Genomic DNA, 20,689 nt, shown 5'->3' on the forward strand with positions numbered 1-20,689 from the left:
AACTTCTTTTTCATTGTGATGGGTAGGGAGGACTGGGGAGACACGCGGAGGAAGGGATGTTTCCCTCCTGAAATTTGTAAATGAGATTTGCTAACCCTGGGCTTGACATTCATTCTGGTTCCCACGTCTGGGGAAAATAGTCATTTCTGTCTCTCATTTTCCTCTATCTCTGAAATCTATGCACTCTACTCTGTCACTCATTGAGACCTGTGGGGCATTTACCCGATACAAACTGTTGAGGATGGGCTCCAAATACTTCCTGGTTCTATTTGTATACTATTCAGATAAGGATGAAATTTACTACATTGATGAAAATCAAATACTAGTTAGGAAATAACCAGACTACCTGTTTGAACATATACTAAAAGGCATTCCACGCAACAAACTCTGCCTGTCTAGTAAAAAATGATGAAAAAGAGTAACTTATTATAAGTAAGAGTTGTATTGTGATACTTGTTCTTACATTCTAAAAGATCTGTAATTCTAATTTTTACAACTGAAATTGTGACAGTCGTTATAATTAAGTGTGCACAGAAAAAAATTCAAATAAGAGGGTGAGAAAACAGCTTGAGGCAGTTGTCAATGCTGAATGTGCTATTTTTTTTCTAACAATTCAAACCTGCAATTTAAACATGTAGGCTGATTTATTTCATCAAAGAATAGTGAGACAATTTTGCAATTAATTTAATAGCTGATGGAAATTTGGCAGTAATGATTTTCATTATTTGTTAATCTAGACAGCTTGTATCAGTTATAGTCTTATTAAGCAGACCTGTGTATTTGCCATTTAGTGTTGTTAGGTAGTCATTCAGGCTCCATGAGTATGCTGAGAAGCACATATGAACTTTATTAATAAAATGCATGTGTCTGTTTTTCTATTTAGGTATAGTTATTTCATATTTATCTATTTCCCCCTCATCTGAAGCGATCTGTTTTTACTCCTGTCTCTTTAACTCCCCCTTCCTTAATACCCAGTCTCCTCTGATTGGTCAGCTCACACATGCCTGATCCAGCACCACTAACAATAACAGAGCAGCCATGCTCAATCAGTTTTCACATGCCAAACTAGCTGTGAAGTCATTAATTATGCAAATGTATGAGAGTCACATTATTGAAGGGGAGACCACTGATGAGGTGTTTCAGGAGCAGAGAGGTGCATCTTTACTTGACTCTTACCTTTTCAACTTTCAAGATCTTTTAAATGCACAAGATCCTACATGAAAATGGAAAAGCATAACAGGTCTGATATAAATCCGCGACCTACAACCACTGTCAGTAAAACTATAGCTGCGTGCTTGAACAGTTCAATATGGTCCATGTGCACACAGTACACAGGCGCAAAGATCCATACAGAATGAAAGTGTGTAGCCAGAGAGTACAAGTGTGCAACAAAGATAATATCTATCCATACAATAAAACCACCCGTGTGCTAAAAATAGGCCCATTGAGAACAGTGTAGAAAGAGGATCTACTCCAGCTCTCTTGGCACAACAGTCCTTGCTCTCAATCCACCCCACCAACCTTCCGATGGGATTTGCTAACCCTGTGCAAATGTGCCAGTGACCCAGTCTGTTAGCTTTCTCCGTCAAGGCCTTTTAAGGACTCCTAAGACAGTGATTAACATCATTACAAGTGTTACTTAATCTGCTGTATCTGCTGGTGGAAGGACATAGGGGAGAGGAGATATGTAATTAAAGTATGAAAAGATGCAGAGGAGAAAATGAATAAGCGCACAGAAACGTGGCACCACCTTTGCTTTTTTTTTTTCTTTTTTTTTTACAGCTAAATAATTCTTACGTTTCATAGTAGTCTACTACTCACCAAACATGCACAGTCAGCACTTATATGAATGGGTCTGAGGGACAAGTTAATCAAGCACACGTGAGTGAGTGTTTAATCACTTAAAATACTGTTAGTGAAAACACCTGTCTAGGTGGGCCATTAAGGAGGAGTCTTTACTTTGCTAGTTTGTATCTGCACCTACTCAACACAAAGCAGGACAAGAGGCAATTTAATAAAGAAAGGTTGCTTGACTGCTTGAAAACTGCAGAGCAATAATGGGGGAATCAATGGCAGGGAGAGGATAGTGTCATCGGGATTAGAAGGCAATCTGGATTAGTCAGAGGATCTGGGGCTCACGCTGCTGCTCCTGCAGGCATCGGATGACACATGCACAAAAATGCCAAGTCAGACTGAGAGCCTGAGACAAGAAATGTGCATGCATACCCATGCACGTTCATGTTGCCATTTGCTTTTCTCCAGCTCACACAAGCCTTCTGCCATTTAACACAATAGTCCATTGCGATATTTAAATTTTTATCAGGCAGAAATCCCTTGAGAAGAGGACGAGATATATCCTGCCACATGCTCTAATCACGCACTGTGTAATAGCTCTCTGCTCTAATATCTATAAAGTTAACAAAGTGCTGGCACAAAGTCAAATATGTATTCTATCCGTTTCAATACAATTGGCTCATATAACAAGCAGACTAATAATACTTGAGAAATAACTTAATTACCGCTCACTCTACGCAGCTCTCTAATTATAGCCTTTACAAAAGAGCAGCAGTAATGCACTTTTAAGTGTAATGGGAGTTTACCTAATTAGGCCTATCACACACAGACATGAGCACACACGCGCACACACACACACACACACACACACACACACACACACACACACACACACACACACACACACAAACACACACACTTAGACACTGGTGAGAAAACTGTCATTCAGTAATTAGTAGTGGTGATGAAACCCTCTATTACCATTTCATTTACACACCATCACAGGGCACAGTCAGCTGACCTCTGCGCTTGCATACAGCCAGGCTTTGCTAACAGCTTTTAAAACAGTAATATCTTTACGACTGAACTGTGGCACAGCACAGCGGGAAACATTAGCTGCTTTGCTTTTTTATTCCCACAATCAGTTAAAAGGCAGTGCAGTATTTTACCATTATCTACCGCAGTAATGACTGTCTTATATCTCCATCGGTGGTGTTAATGAGTGGGCAGGAGCAGTCTGACTGCAGCAACTAATAGGGTTGGTCACACAGTCTAACTAGGTGTGAATATACATATATTACAGGCCATGGGGAACATAATAGAGGTGGTTGCTCTTATTATCACAGAAGTAGTGGGGTGCCCTAATGATGCCTCTGTGAGCTTAGCAGCCAACCAGCCAATCTCCCTTCCATTCAGCCATCGCAGTGTTCAGCTCTTTGTTTTAAACCTCAATAGATGTGCAAATGTCACTCACTTGGCCTGGACTCCAGTTGTGCGTTTGAGCTTGTGTGAGATCCGAAACTAGACTCCCTGCTGGGTTCGCAGGGTTTATATGGATATGGAAACCTTTAATGTTACATTAACAAATGTTCTACATCTGGTGCATTGGGAAAAACCAGAGGCCTGAGGTTTAAATTGGGTAATTCAAATATATCCTCAAGACTTTTGCCAAGGTGGGGGTGGGGTGTTTGCCTTCTCATTTTCATCTAGATCAAACTGCCATGTACTTGCTGTTGCCAATTCTCCTAACTGAATACCTCATTAAACAATTTTCATGTGGCCAAATTTTTCACTGGACATCTTTAAACATTTTGCTGATTTTCAACACTATTTTCATGCATAAGTTATGACAGCGCAACATTGCCACCTTGAGCAGGCTGTGAAAAAAGGGCTAGTGTTTATGAGTGGGAAGTCAGTGAGGGATCACATTCTTAGTATCTCCAATTTATAATGCAGAGGCAGTGGGATTCTGGGGAAAGCAAAAAGCTATATGTACTCCAATACGAAAAGAACTGACTGCCGAGACTCAACGTATGTAAAAAGACATGGCTGTTCACTTCCTTCCCAGGACACCAAACTGTGATGGAAAAAAAACATAGAGAGCAGCTGTAGTTTACTTTTACCTTAATTGTGATATAATCTACCTTAGAAACTGGTAGTATTCATGCTACTCTTGCACACCAACCTCATAGGTTCTGAAATGAGTTTTGATTTTATTCAATCAAATTAGCACTTCCAACACAGAAGCAGTGGGGTTTGCAATCCAACACCAGGGCATGACAATATTAACAACGGCAAACCAAAACTAACTAAAAGAGTAGAGCTATCAACTTCGCAGTATGACTTATTGCACTATCTTAGTGCTATATGGAAGCAACTTTCTCGAGTTTTTCGAGCTTCTTCAGTTCTGTAGTAGTAGTAGTAGTAGTAGTAGTAGTGGTAGTAGTAGTAGCAGTAGCAGTAGTAGTAGTAGTAGTATCCTTCTCAGCTGCACAAAAACATGTTAAGCAAGACTAACACATTCCAAGCCAAGTTCATCTGTTCATTTATATGTCAGCTGTGTAAAATATAAGGGCTGGTTCAATTTTATATTGTACTATTATGGCTTCAAGAATTATTTATTTCTTACATTGTTCAGGTTGACTCATACCAGAAAATAAAATCACCATCTGAAGCGCAGCTTTTCTCTGACATGTGCATTTCTGCACTCACACAATTGTGGCTTGAATAAAATTAGATAATTTGTAAACTATTGTAACATGAATAGTTTCTCATGGCCCTTGATCTAAGATCAGTGTTTTGAACAGGCTTCACTAAAGACACCAAATAAGACATAATCGGAAACATTGCCAGTCCTATTATTTGTATGTGTTTTCCATTTAAATGTATTGACAGCATGCATGTACATCTGGACAGACTTGATGAAACCAATTTTCTCACAAAGATCTCCCGACCAACACTTTAAAGCAGAGTTGCATTGTTTCCTGTCATTACGCCATGTTAAGCACTAAGCATCATTCTTTATAGTTTTATATGAAGGTTTAAATCTTGCTGTTTCTGTTTGAGAGCTTTATGTGCTCAAAATCATAAAAAAGCATTATTTTATTTGCAATAAAACACATAAGCATAAAAAAAATCGTGCTGCTCTTTTGATTTCTCAAGATGTTAAAAGGACTGCAGCCAGGCCTCGTCTAAACACTGGAAAAAACTGATGCTAAGTGCTTGATTATAATTAATCAAGAGACATTTCCGAGTGGAAACAGATTTTCCAAATGGAAATTTCAGTGCATGTGTCACGAATAAACAGTGCAGCATCTGCCAGAGCAGACAGAACAGAGCTGAGGTTGTCCTCCCATTAGAACACCCTCATCTCAAAGATGTCCTAAAAAATATTCATCCTGTGTTGTAGTGTTAAAGCACTCGATCTATGCTCCTGCGTGGAATCAACCAGCATAGCCTACACAACAGCCTGAGATGCACCTCCCCAGAAACGCAAATCGCAGTGACCCAGACCACAACAAAAGTTATCGGTCCGCTTGTAGCATCACATCTTTTGGGTTCTCCTCTGCTGCTTAGCAGTGGTGTTAATACAGGGGATTGTGAACTGTAGAGACCCCTAGTAAACATACCAACCTCTTTAGCTATTGCAATCCCTCCTGCAAATGCCATAATGTTATAGCTCAGTGTGTACGGCAAAGCTGTCGAAGGGGCTGTGCATATACTGGCGACAGCACAGCTGCTAATCCACTCACCACCACCAACAACCGACACAGAAGTACACATGTATAAATGTTCAGAACACCATAGGCTCTGTGGAGCGTCTACACGCAACTATAAATCAGCCTTAAGTCATCATCATTCCATGATGGCTAAACCAGACCAGACAAGACACTGTATTTATGTATGAGGCTGGATTTTCTGGAGAGCAGAGTTAGTGTTCTGTTCTATCCAAAATGATGCTTGTACAGACACTAATTTCATGGAAAGGGTAATACGTAAGTGATTTAGTGGCACCATGTCTTGAGCATAATACGGATATACAAAATATTCACATATGCTTGAAAATAAAAATTAGCCTAAGCAGCTGTCCGCAATTCTTAATGTGTTCTATGCCTAATTACCACTCTTGCCGGAGTGTTGAAACAAAACAATATGTTTGTGTAAGCAAATCAAAAGTACAAGCAGTTTGATAGCATGACTAATAAGGAAAGCACTCCAAATCTCTTTCTTCTCACTGCGTGTAAATGGTTGTAAAAACCTTTTGTGCAATAAGTTCTTTCGACTGTTATCTTTTGTGTTCTTTAGAAAAACAGGCTTTTTCAATGAGTTCCATGGTTTTTTTTGTATTTAACATATTACAAAACTGGCACTGGCTGTAATAATTTCATTAATAATGACAGAGTGTGTATTAATGGCCAAAAATAACACAATAACACACATGTTTGCAACTTGCTTTGTCTTGGAAATTTGCAATCTGTATAAGAAAATGAAGCTGAAACCTGAGAATGATAAGGAACAATAATGTCTGATATAAAACAACTCACTTGTTTTGTTGTTCATCTAAAACAATTAGATCTGAAACAATTACTCGAGTAACTTATTGTCTTACTTTTTATAATTCGATTATAAAAAATGGTTGAAGCAAAATCTGTCTCAAGTCTTTGTTTAATTCCTGTCATTATGTGGCCTGCTTAGCTAAGGAATCATCACCCTAACCCATGTCAACAATGATTCAACATCTGAACCAAAAGCATCCAGTTGTTACCACCAGCTCACCAAGCATTGCCGACAAAGGCAACAAGGAATAAAAGCCAGTTGCTTGGTCTATTTTCCAGACCTGTCTTTTTCGTTATTCATTATTTGTTCATTTTTGTTGTTCAATAATGCATTTTTTTTTCTTATTAGACTACTCAATTAATCAGTGGGATAATCGGTAGAATACTCGATTCTAAAAATATTCGATAGCTGCAGCCCTAAAAATAATAATCATACATTGTGACTGTGGGCCCCTTAGTGTGTATCCACTACCTAATATGATCGCTATTTTGTTGCAGAATGTTTACTAAAATAAAAGTACATATAGTAATTGAGTAAAACATGTAATTTACCATTTACTGTTAAACTGCATATAAGTTGAAGTCAAACTGCTAATTGAACATGCTGTACATAACAGTTTTACAACTTTAAGAGGCACACGATGTACAGTGTACGGCGAGAAATAAGATCATATTTTCTGGCAATGTATGAAACTCTAATATAAAAATTCCACCCTGTGAAAACCAGGATGGACTACTGCTAATCCAGCACATTTGGCAATTCTGCACAAGTCTTCCTTGACCTTTCCTTTGCTGCCAAGTCATCACAAACAGAGTGAACAGTTCCCAGCCTTGACACTGAGTCAGAAGCAAACCCCCCCAACAACACACACGCCTCCACACAGCTCTAGTGTAGCAGACACACAGCAAACATCCACAGGGTGCTCAATTCATTAAAAAGTGAAAATGCAAGGGGCTGAATTTTTTGATCACAGCGAAGGATTTTCCAGATGGCCTCCTAAACAGGGTGTACTCATGCTTATGTTCCCATGCCAAATTGCTGGCCTACAAATCAAGTTACACTTCCAACAAATATTTCATTATGGACCATCTAAATGCAAAACAACAGCAGTAGTTTTTTCATATATAGTCTACGGCTTTAAATAATTCTCAGGAAAAAAGCCTGCTATGAAGAATACCAAAACAGCTTGCAGCGTTATATTTAGAGAAGAACAACAATGTGATTTCTGTCAACACATACAGTGCATATTTACGCACAATCACATGGAAAGCAACCACCACCACAAATCTCAAAGGAGGCACCTGTCAACCAAAAATGCGGAATGCTGTTCAGAGGCCATTTGTGAGTGTAAGGGTTGGAGGTCAGCTGGATAGGATGTTGGAGTCAGGCAGAACTGGAGTCATGACTGGTGACTCTGCTGAGTCCAGTGAGCCCGTTAGGTCATCTGTGTCGAGGGTGGATTAGGAGCGGTCGGTGATCCCATCAAAGCGATGTGTCACCAGCGCTGTGTCTTACCGTGGAGCCACACACTCCAGCGAGCACTGATCCCCTTAACTGACTCTCAGCAGGCCCGGCAACTAAGGCGAGCTGACAGCAGGGCTATTTTCGGGCAGAAATCACCCCTGTTTGGACGGGGCCACAGATAGAGATGGCCGGGGCCCATGCCATCGCTCTCCATTAGAGAGAATGAAAAACACAGTGAGGATCCCACTTTGCCACTTTGCAGCAGGGAGCAACCTTTTGCTCACGACAGCTCTGAGAAACAGATGAGGGATAAATGTGTTGTGACAGCAGCTAATAAGGTCCCTGTGATCTGCTGGTCGGTGTGTCAGCGTGCGTGAGTCTGTGTGTCTGTGTGCACGAGTGAGTGCCCATTTGTCATCTATGTTTATACTACAAGTATGCTTTGAACAGAGGAGTAAAACACACTGATGAGAGATAAATAGAGCCACTAAAGGAGGTTGCGTCTTGATACGTGACTACTTGATACGTATTTGACATCTTTGATCATTCTTTCATCCTTTGTATGACAGATTAAAGAGCCAATGGACTAAAATAGCATGCAAGACCACAAAGTCTCTGCAAATAGCCAGACTTAAAACACATTAAATAGCATACCGGTCATACTGATGAGCATTTTTACAATCTATACTGTTGTTGTTACTGAGGAATCTTGTACACTTTCCTGAAAAGAGCTATCTAAACCAAATGTGCCACTTTTATTATTTGTACAGAAGTTTTGCTTGCATTTCAATGCATATCACCAACTCTACAGGCCCACATGTGCCTGGCAAGCTTGAGTTTACAGTAGGCATCCATGCAGTGATCACAAATAGAGCTAAGGATTAGAAAATCAATTTGTAATGCTCTTTCACCTTCTCGCTAATGATCATCCGTCCCTAATACATGAGATCATGGACGAAGGCTTGACCTTGGCCACCAAACCAGGAGCCAACCCAATTACTTCCCACTCTTGACACTCCAGAGACGATATATTTATCTCACCTCCCCTGACGGCATTACAGCGCATTCTTTTCAGTGTGAAAGCAGCAACTACTGTCTAACAACACGACAGAATATATTTCGAATTAGACTGTGCAAAGTGCTAAGCACGCAAATGATGCATCTTTTTGCCTTATTTAGAACTGATAAGTCATGTGTTATGGCTGGTGACTGTCTGAGCTCAGGCATGGCTGGGTAATAACAGTTAGCTGATTCCACACTGGGTGCTGATGTAAATGCTGCATCACCTCAACTCGTGGATGGATATTTTAGTGGTGTTCCAGCAGTGCTTCATAACAGTTAGCACTGGCAAAGTTAGCACCCTGCAGGGGTTTCATCAAGCTGTCTGTTGAAATGTGGTCATACTCTGGATTAATATTCAGAAGAGCTTTGAAAATCTTCTTTTTGTTCCCTTTGTTGGTCTATGAAATGCACGATCATTACGTTTCGGATACTGGTGAGTGGCCCAGTGATAAAGCTAAATAAGGCTAATCCCTTTATACAGCAGACATTCTGACTCGAAAACTACAGGTGTTGCCATTAACATTAACCATAGCGCCTTTTTATTCAAGAATGTATCACACATTGGAAAGAAGACCCTCAGCCTCCTTGAACCTCTTAATCTCAAATAGCTGTAGACAGTATATATGTGCAAACAGCCCTTTAAAGGCATTGATGGATGCAAACAATGCAGAAACTCTAATCTGTTCCCAAAAAATTAATGACAGGCAAAAGAGTTTAAACATGAGGACACATTTCCTTTTAAATGTGTAATTTCATATAAAGAAAACTGACTTGGTGCGCAAAGGCTTTTAGTCAAACGAGTGTGACTGTGAGCCAGCATGTACAATACAAGGACCCTGGAACTTGTGGAATTTTGTAATGTCTCCTGTGAAATACTAGGCCAACGTATTATATCTTGTTTTCAGTAATCGTTATTTGTTTAACACAAAGTTCATTAGTATCAACTATTGCTGCAGTCCAATTATGCAGTCCAAATACATCTGTTAGCAAATCGATAAAGTTTAATTGAAATCTGCATAATTTATATTTGATATACTGATGCAAGAAAAGGACCTTTCTTACAGCAAACAGTTCGACTTGTTATGGCAATGAAAGTGTATGCTGCCAGTGAAGCTATGCCGGTTAGCCAACATGAATAACATCAGGACCCTGGTTAACCTTATCAAGGATAACTGCTATTTAGCATTAAAGGATATATACTTATTACTCTAACCTTATATTTTATCAGGGCTTTGTATCAGCAGTTTGTATAGAATCAGGCTGATTGGTTCGTTCTTTATCCTTACTTGACAACATAATTCCCCAAAGTATAATCCAGATGGAATTGTTCTTAAATTGTACTCATATTAGCTTTTAAATACTCAGGGTAGCATTACAGTAATGAGATTATCACATAAGCTACACATCAGTAGTTGTACTTTATCTGCCTGCAGTTCTTTGCCGTCACACTTTAGTCACATCTCACCTCTCTGCAAAGCAGCCACCTCCAAAGGCATTTTCCTTGAAATAGCCTGGTGCGTGGCAGTAAATATTTGTGCTGTCAAAGGATTAAGACATCACAGCATATCTAAAACTATTAGGGCTACAATTTATATTCCTTTCCTGACACAGCTGAGTGAGAAGCCATAATTTTCTCAACAGTGGTAAGGAGTTTTTAAAGGTCTCTACTATGGTGAAGGTTTTGAACTGCCATGCTGGACTTCTCCAAACACACTCACACTCACACACACACACACACACACACACACACACACACACACACACACACACACACACACACACACACACACACACCCAGACACACACACACACAGCAATTATCCTGCAAACAGTCTGCTTGCAAAGAGCACGTGGTAATTTGCAGTTTAATGTGCATATTACAGTAATTGGCACATTGTGCTGTTTCCTATGATCAGGCATACTGGATATTGATAAACACAGACTTTAGGAAACTTGCAGCAGCTTGGGACCGATTCCTGGACTGCTCCAACCACAACCCATCAGCCCACCTCCACTCACTACCTATTCATATCCGGAGGAGGGGTGTGGGATCGATGGCATGCCGGGATGCTATTAGGAGCTAAGGCAGCCAGGCAGCCACAACTTCAAAAGCAAAGTGTGGGAGGAGAAATAACACAAGGTAATTATCTGGGCCCCGCTAGCTACAACCAAGGTAATCTGTAGAGTGGAGGACGAGGGGGGCTGTGGAGGTGGTGTTCTAGATGTCTGTCTGTGTTTACCTCAACTCACTGCACTCCGCTCACTCCAGCAGTGCTGACGGAGGAGACAAAAACTTGTTATGGCAAACATTTTTGTACATTTTACACTATCATCTACCATTTTTACCCAAAAAATTCCATGGTTAAACTGTTGACCAGTTACAGAGTTTATATGCAACTAGAGCTGCACAACATATCGTTTGAGCATCGTCATCACAATGCACCTGTGCTCAGTGGTCACATTGCAGGGCCTGTGATGTAGGAGGCAAATTAACTCATCTAATTCTAAGGGAACCTGAAACACACTGCGCATGCAGACTCTGCATGCGCAGCGATCCACCAATCACATTAGTTCTTAATCAGTGTGTCGAAGCAGACCACCCCTGCACATGGAGGGAGTCGCTGGAAACAACATTGAAAAATGAGCAACGAACAAGAGAAAATCACAGAAAAGGAAGATTTGGTGCTAAAAAGAAAAGCAACGTCAGTTATCTGGAATTATTTCAGCTACAAGAAGGATGATATTGACCATACACGTGTTCTGTGTCGACAGTGCCTTGCATCTGTTGCCACAACAAGAGGTAACACAACTAATTAGTTTGACCATTCATGTCGGTACCACACAGCTCAGTACAACAAAAACAGGTAAGACCAGCGAAGGTTAACTGTCCACAAGACAGCAGCAGTACAGCATAACATAATGTACCAATCAGGTCATCTGATGAAAATTCCTGTATTTTTTCATAACACAAAATATAGCGCAGGGTTTAAAAAAATCACAATGACATTATTTTCCAATATCGTGCAGCCCTACATGCAACACAGCTAATGCTGTTTATTAAAAGACATAAAAGTGGTAATGACAGTGAATCACATCCCAACCTGCCACACTGCTGCTGAAGGCAAATTGCTTAGCAAGGTGAGAAGCCATCTGCTTTTCCAGTTATCTTAAAAGTCATGATGAGTGAGAAGAAGCCATTAGGCAAATGTTCCAGCGGCATCTGAACAACAAGTCATTGCATAGTCAAAAAAGTTCCACTTATCTGACTGAAGTTTACACAAGTTGATTTTATTGGTTAACAAACATGAAATTCATTCTGACTGGGTGACATCTGCACAGATTTTAATTTTCTGATCACTCGTTTGGAAGTGTACACAAAATCTTCAGTCAGAGCAATTTAATATAATTTGCTTCCTCTGAATGTTTCTCATCTGTGTAATCAAATACAGCAGCAATAATCACTCGTATGACTATTCCACTACACGCATAAAAGCTCAATCCCTCGTGACTCTTTTCTAATGGAAGGAAAACACACATTACCACAGATCGGTCTGTTTTACATACATATGAGAGAGAAAAAAACTGCAGAAATAGTGCTCACAAGCACTAACATAAACACACACACACACACACACACACACACACACACACACACTCTTAAAATGAAGAACAATTATAAGAAGTGCAGGATCAGCAAGCTAACACGTGTGTGCGGCCGTGTGTTTACTGCTTGCCGACTTATTTCTGCTTCCAGCGCAGTTAATGAGTTAAAGGTCAGCCGGCTGTTATGACACCAATTAGTGCAATACTTCAAATCAGCATTGTAGCTCCTCATCAGTGGTGGTCAGCTGATGCTTTGAGATTTCAACAAAGCTAATTGCAGTATAATGAGCACAAACCGATGCCATCACGGTGAGAGACGCTACCAGAAATAATCCCTCGGGGTGGTTTAGGGGTCGTGTACTGCACTACAGTTAGAGTCACTGATCAACACAGGGGTCAGAGTATAGGGTAGTGGCAGGGGTTATGTTGAGGTTAAAGAGCAGGGTCAGCTTTAAGACCTTCTGCTCAAACCATGAAATTAAAACATTTCGTAATCTTCCTTGAGGATTTTTACATGAGTCACATGGTTGTTAAGATGTTTTCCCTCTACATTTGCACTTTATTTTTTTAACATTCTAAAGTACTTGGTCTAATTTAAGTTGAATTTATTTTTGGTTCAAACTGACACTGTTGAAGTGACAGTGCACTAGTACTATTCTTTGATTAGAGCATTATCTGTAGCTGGGCACAGCTAAAAACAAACTTAATTATATTGCTTGAATTCAAATGACCCCAAAGGCAGCTAACCATGGATGGTTACGCAATAGTCTTTGCTTAGCCCCATCTGTGATCCGAGCACTCCCTGTAATACTCAGTAGCTCCATAAGTGTTGTGACAGGTGTATCAGTTGCTGACAGTTTTGGCAGTCCAGACATTTGCCATCACCACAAATGGACCCACTGAAGAGAGAGACCTGTCGCTAGCTTGACCCCCTTCCTTTGAAGAGGCCGCAGCTTAGCAGTTGTCCTAACAATCGGAGGGTCGATGATTCCCAGTCCCCACCATCTACATGTCAAATGGTTAATGGGAAATATACCACAATTTGCTCCCGGTGGCCCTTCCATCGGCAAATGTTAAACGTTGTACAGTTGTTGCAGAATATGCACATCTTCGCTGACACAAAAAGTGAAAAAAGTAAGAAGATTTGAAAATTCAAAAACCCTTTTTGCAATCTGAAAGTTGCTGCTACAGTGCAGTGCAGTGATGCTACACAGAGCAAGAAATACTGAGAAGAAATAAGAGTAGTCAGTCAGTCATGTGTTGCCACATGTTGAATCGAGGATGCTCAATTGTAACAACTTATGCAAGCTTCAACCTCAATGAAATGTATGCTATTCAACAAATAACACCAAGGTGTCCACAGAAATCAACCACACTCCAAGTAAGAAAGGTATGCACTGATTCTTTCACTGAAAATGTGAAAAAATTGTTCTTATCACTCACCACAGGCTTGCTTAACAAGATATGAAACCTGCCCAGTACAACCACAGTGAGCAGATAAAATCACATCCAGGAGCATTTTGGGATTAAGTGCTCATTGAAGCGTACTTCATCAGTGCTTTGCTGGGAGTAAAATGAATTCTAAACCTTCAAATCTTTTTCTGCCCCTGGGTATTCAGAATCTGGAGAAAGTCTGGGGATTCAAACTGGCAAATTTACTTTCAGCATCTGACTTACTTAACCTTTAAGCCACAGCTGACTGCACTGTGGACGACCTCATATGCCACAGCAGCTCTGAGCCAAAGCCCACGGGTCACACTGTGCCACCTCATTCTCTATGATGTATCACTAATAAACAACAGGGCAGGCCAGATGCACCCTTTAACAAGGACAAGAACACTGGTCCACTTCCAGCGATGACAACTTGATGAATAAACTCGCCAGATTAATCAATGACACCACAGCAGCAGGAGCCCGCCTGCCAACCGGTTGGTCAGGCAGTGTCAGAGGCATACACACATACACACACTCCCAGGGCCACCCTCAGTACATTGAAGTAGGTGTTGACTCAACTGCTAATTAAACAAGAAAGAACACAAAAATGAAAAAAAGAAGTACACAGACAAAGAATGGCCTGCAATCTATCTTTCTTGCACACACACACTTACACCTACATAGGTGCAATGACATTGGCTGTGGCCTTGTTGCCCATGTCTGCCACTTGGGGAGACCTACTGCAAAATTAAAAAAAACTGTGTCTGATGATACCGCCAACACTGTACCTCTCTTGCGCTCTTAAACTCAATAAACTAACACCTTCATGCCTCATTGCTTCACAAAGCGGCACCAACAACCAAAGACAGACAAATGCCTGTGTTCAACATAAACACTGTGTACTCAAGCTTCCTGCAGTGGCAACAATCATCAAGACAGATTTTATTGTCAGCTGCCTTACATAAGGGCGTAATGCACTGATGCATCAGTATACAATACAAGCAGACATGTAGCCAATTGTTGGAACGAAGTGTGTGAAGGCAACCAGGAAGCCCTGCCTGTTTGTGTGTGTGTGTGTGTGTGTGTGTGTGTGTGTGTGTGTGTGTAACTCTTACTTGTTTCATTGAGCCATTTACATCTCCACAGCTACATGAGCTCCAAATAGTTCCCACAGACTGATGATCACTTATCTAAGATGCAGCTGCAAAAGAGAATTGCACCTACAAACTGTATGTATACTAATTATAGAAGTCTTTTGTTTCAGTATGACTGCGCATCAATGCAGCGTTTCATGAATGAAGCAGACATACAAAGACACATTTTGGATTGGGGTATATCTATTCGCGGGCTTCTTATATATTCTGTGTGTTGAAACACTGCACCAGACTGAATGATAAATTGGTTAAAAAATAAGCTATAGGTAAATGTACATCCCATGTCAATAAAGGCCTCTTTCTTGAACAAGTTGCCACTACACCTAAAGCAATTATTCTTCTTTTACATATTAAGAGCTTTTGAAATCCAAATACTTCAGAAGCCCTTTTACTTCACCAGGATGGAGACCCGAAAGGCTTGTGTCGATTACTGTTTGCTCAAATCTGCCCAAAAGACTCAAAATTGATACAGCAAGCCATGACACACATCCCATTCAGAGCTGCCAGTAGCAGTCAGTCCAGTCATCTAGTGAATGTTTTCGTATATCTGTTCTGTTTATTCTGCCACTATCTCTTCCCTGCTCCGAGGCCTATAGTGCCTCTCAGGCTGATTGACGGAAAGAGGTTCTGGCTCCTGCCAGAGAAGCATGATTGACGTCCTGGAGATGGAAGAGAGCCAGGGAGGATTTTTACTGTCATTCTTGGACGTGCAGAGGGCTCCAAGATGGCAAAGGGTTGACGTGTTTGAAAATCTGCACGCACATGGAGCATGCACAATCTGCTTAATGCATGTATGTATCATAGCTGTGGTTTGTAGCATGCGCAGAATGGTTTTCATGACAACATAACAAGACATTACCTACTTCCTTTGAAACCGCTGAAGCCAAAGACCATAAGCACCTACAGTTTCACTTTTTCTTGCAACACTGGTGAGCAGACAGGTCCTTCAAGCACTGGATCACCCACACAACTCTGCAGTTACCAATGATTACCACACAACTATACAACATTAAAGAATAAAGCGCAAATGCAATGCAAACTGGGTTTTCTACTCTCCAAGAGGTAACACATTGAATGAGGAAGTCTCTATGTGAAATTACAAAGACATATTACCCAGAATAGCTCAACAGACTGGCAGGATCTCATCAATCATCACACATGTACAGGCACACCCAGACACACGCATTCAGCACAGCAGCTGCAGATGTGCAGCAGTGGGAGTCTGCGACTTACTTTTTGGTCATCTTTCTGGCTAGCCGGCTGCGCATCCTCACTGTGGTTGTCAGCAGAAGGCCTGCCGCTGGCATCCGTCTGTCTGTCGTCCAATTCATTCTGCTGATTGGCCCCTGACCGAGGAGAGCCCAGAGGGTGGGGCTCCGGCTGCTGAACACCACTCTGGACCTCCATCTTCCTCTGCAGTGCCTTGAAAATGAAGATGGTGGAGGATTATGATGGAAAGCAGAATGAATTACACAGGCAGTGATTCATATTTTTGTTCTCATCTTTTTTCCTCAATCCCAAATACACACTGATCTTTCTTCACAGTACATGAGGACCTAGTTAAATGTCAGGTGACATGAAGATGCAAAACTTTATCTAAGTGCCAAAAATTTCTGGCAAATAAAATAAAAAAGATTGGTGAAAATATGTGTTCACTAACAGCCCTTAGATTTCCTTTAATCAAACAAACACTGTGTTATCAAGTGCAATTTGCATTTTCACAAAAAATCCTCTGCACGACAGCACATAGGCCTGATGAAGAAAAATGTGTTGGCCCAACATCATTATCATCAAACTCATATCTTTATAATAAAATTAACTAGACGGATAAAAATCAGCTGTTCAAGGACTCCTGCGCCCATAAGTAATCTATCATTGGAACAAGGCACTGCAGGACAGCAATAATCCTCTCCTTTAATAAAACATTAAACCCGTCCTGATATAGGGAAGTAAGCACTGTGATCTTCTACCCAGTAACAACCATATTCACAGATTTTGATTTGTAAAAGCAGGAAAAGAACCAGTGCAACTATAATCCCTACCAAGGTACTACAGTGCAGCTGATCCTGACCTCTGACCACATATTTGCATCCGACTGAATGATGAGGACTTTATCATTGCCTGAGCCTGTTTCTACTGAGCAACCTGAGATCCGGCTGCAAAAAAAATCAATTTAAATATCATAAAGGATAATTTCAACCAAAACTGAACATCCATTATCCGCTCAAACGGATACTGATGGGAGGCTGTAGTCCACAAAACCTTTCTGAAGCTTTGTAGCAAAAGAGCGTTGAGGAATCCCCCTAAACAACTGAAGTAGCTGGGGACTGGGCAAAAACAGAAAACGGGTCCATACTGAGTCTGACGTAAACCAAATCTCTGGAAGCTTGACAAAAGACGTCATGCGTGAGCCACCATGTCTTGAGTGGGTGCACAAGCTTGATCACGCGTCAACGGTAGGTGTAAATTAGAGCTGCACCAATACTCTGGGGCCGATGTTAGAGATTAAATCTTACAACATCAACAACAACAACAACAACGCCTGATATACACACACTTTTTGCACTGATCCCTCAAATGTGGGATTTGAGGGATCAAAACCTTATGACAAAGTTATGTTACAGAGGAAGGATATTTCACATTTGCACAATAAACTTTTTTTGTCTAAAATAAGATAAAACTCCCTCAGTAGGGAAATTCACGTTACAACATTTTAAGAGTCGTAAACTGAGGGAAAAGCACAACAGTGACCAAGTTGTGGATAAAAAATGTAAAGCAGGCTAAGCAGGACCCGAAGATAACAATAATAAGGTTATATATACTTTTTACTGAAAGATATGATTGATGAAACAAATACTGAAAGGAAGAATTGGAAGTGAAAAATTATAAATCAACCAGGCCATCTCCTTTTTAATCTCTAAAAAAAATGAAATTGTTTTCATATCAGCGCATATTGGGCAACATTGAGGAGATACAGATACATCTGTGATAGACTAATAAGGGCTGAAAAATATCGGTGATCCTCGTGGTATAAATTGGGTATTAGTGTAATTAATGTATTTTAAAGTCAATTTGGGATTTTGGGGCTTAGAGAGACAAGATGGGGCATTTTATGTTGTCTGTCCCCATCTACTTCAGCTGCTTCAGAGAATGTCACAACACTGTTTTCCTGTGAAGCTCCAGAAATGTTTTATGGAAATACGCAAGTTTATGTAACCCATCATTGGCATGACAGTGAGTCTTTTCCCTTTTGGGTGAACGTATCCTTTAACTGCAGGAGAATGCTGTAAAACAGTGTGATTCGTGTAAGAAAGTTTCACTGCATCATACCAGTTGCAAGTGCACTGTGTTGTTCTAGTCCCCGAACAATAAGGCAGCAATAAACAAAAGTGCAGAGAAGTCACCTCCTCTGAAGGGCAGATCAGAGACTATGTGTCTGAAATCAGCAGTCGGGTGATGTTTGGCGCTCTGATGGTTCATTCTGCTTTCTGGGGGGGGCCATCAATAAGTTATGAGGTCACTTGGCTGAGATGGGCTGCCTCATAAACACATGTCCTGAAGGAAATTTACTTCAACATTTTAATGCTGGAGAACACTGACAGCAACAGGGAGAAAAGGCTGCAAGACTTGGCACTGCACGTGAACTAACCTGTTGGCCTACGTTAATTAACCCCTCTGACGTTTACTCTGACGTTGACACCTAATTAAGAAAAGCTCCCAATACTCCCCAAAAAGGTATGACATGTCACTACAGCCGCGTTACATACACCTGTTATGTATCTGTACTGGGATAGGTTACCTCGCAGGTGAGGCTCCAGGTCAGCACTGAATTTTTATGACGACTCTTTGAAAAAAAACAAAAGAAAGCGTTCAAAGTTGGCTCCTTCCTGAGTTGCTCATGTGCACCCGCTTCACGCTAAAATAACCCTGCAGCCACCGAACGACACACAGTTACAAACATTATCTAACGTCCTGACAGGAGGGGTTGTCGCCGCCGTGTCCCGTGTTATTACGGCAGCTTCTGCGGCGTATGGCGGCCCGCACATTAGCATAAACAAGTGGCTATAACAATGCCCGAAATACCTCTGTCACTTCTCGGCTCCTCGTTTAGTCAGAAGCATATCAAGAGGAAGATGCGGTAGTGCCACTTGCTTTACATCGCTGTTGCTGCTCTGACGCGGACAGCCACGGCGGTCTGGGGCAGAACAACAGGCAGCCGGCTCATAGAGTTGTCTAAGAAGTTCTTCCGTCCGAAAAGAAACAAAATAACACAAACTAACAAGAGAGGAGCGACTGGGAGACACTCGAGGCGCCGTCGAGGAGGCTGCGTCGGTGTCAAAGCTGCACAAACCGCCGCTGCTCGTTGCTGCTACTGCTGCTGCCGCTGTCACGGCGGGCGTGTCCCCGCGAGCTGTCACCAAACAAACCCTCCTCCCTCCCGCCCACCTCGCGTGTCAAACATGGTGCCTTCAGGTGCTGCTCGAAAGCCCCTGTATCCCACAGACAGGGAGGTGAGGATTACTTGTTGAACTTGTTAAATTTCAAAATTGAAATTGTGTTGCTTTTATATTATTATTATTATTATTATTATTATTATTATTATTATTATTATTATTATTATTATTATTATTATTATTATTATTATTATTACAAATAGCCACTTATAGGCTTTTTTTTCTATTTGTTTTTCACGCTGAGGCAATCACTTTCATGCCTCAGCGTGCCAAAAACACACCCTACCATGCAAGGGCGTGACCATGGTATAGATATTTGGGGGAAAAAATGAGAGCCCCTCTTCTAAATATTATGTAATATATAATAATTATATATGAAAATTCGCACATTTAGAAGTTTTGAGGACAACACTGACCATTTGAATTCACATGTAGAGGAATATTCTGTGAAATTCTCTGAGAGAGTGGATGTATAGGAAATAACGAGACAGATCTGTTCACGGGGTTTATAAAAGAGTGCATATTTAACATATTTCCTACTGTATATTGGGGGGACAGATTGCCATTTTCTCAATACCCCCCCCCCCCCCAAAAAGAATGTGTGGTTACACCCATGCCAAGTACTGCGCTGCCACTGTTGGTGATCCAAAATATTTTCAGCTACCAACCTGTCATTTTAGAGGTGAGGTGAGGTGAAGCCACGCCGGTCGTAGGGGAATAGATGGTGCAATTTGCTGAGTGAATGTAGATTTATTGTGTGTCCTGAAAGGTGTGCAGAAGAAACAGTTATTCAGTGATGATAATAATTGTCATGGTAGAATAATGATCCAGTCATTCAGCTGAAAAACAACATTCAGAAAATGGATGCTGTGAAGAACTGTGATTTATACTCATCAATACTTCTACAGCACATCCCACAGACATGTAACACTAAGAAACACAGCATTTTTTTACAAAAAGATATCGTAAAACTGAAGATAAAAGGAGCACTTTTGGTATCTTTTCCCTCCTCATTGTAGTTCCCATCATGTTTAGCTTAAAACACAGTGGTGTCACAATGTGGAGCAGTTTAACCAACATGTGAGCAATCCAATCAGATTTTAATTTGTAGAATGTCTAGAGGCTAAAAAAAAAGCGTGGAGTGTCTAGTATTTTATATTCAGGCTT

At 40.9% G+C, this 20,689-nt stretch overlaps 1 protein-coding gene across 5 annotated transcripts in view; it reads right to left on the reverse strand.

Annotated features, from left to right (window-relative positions):
* rbms3 (RNA binding motif, single stranded interacting protein) overlaps nucleotides 1-19,482 on the reverse strand; it is a 282,075-nt gene extending 262,593 nt beyond the window's left edge. Inside the window, exons 1-2 of one of the 5 annotated variants that reach the window (XM_037092868.1) lie at nucleotides 19,349-19,482; nucleotides 16,302-16,490 (exon numbers count right to left, since the gene is read on the reverse strand). In XM_037092868.1, the coding sequence (XP_036948763.1) occupies nucleotides 16,302-16,475 (174 nt within the window). In that variant the 5' untranslated portion in view covers nucleotides 16,476-16,490; nucleotides 19,349-19,482. Of the gene's footprint in view, nucleotides 1-16,301; nucleotides 16,491-19,151 lie in introns of those variants that run through there. The other 4 variants (XM_037092870.1, XM_037092866.1, XM_037092869.1 and 1 more) reach the window with 4 other exon arrangements.
* Nucleotides 19,483-20,689: the final 1,207 nt, after the last annotated feature.

This window comes from Acanthopagrus latus, chromosome 3, assembly GCF_904848185.1.
Source record: "Acanthopagrus latus isolate v.2019 chromosome 3, fAcaLat1.1, whole genome shotgun sequence".
In the NCBI taxonomy this organism is placed as follows: domain Eukaryota; kingdom Metazoa; phylum Chordata; class Actinopteri; order Spariformes; family Sparidae; genus Acanthopagrus; species Acanthopagrus latus.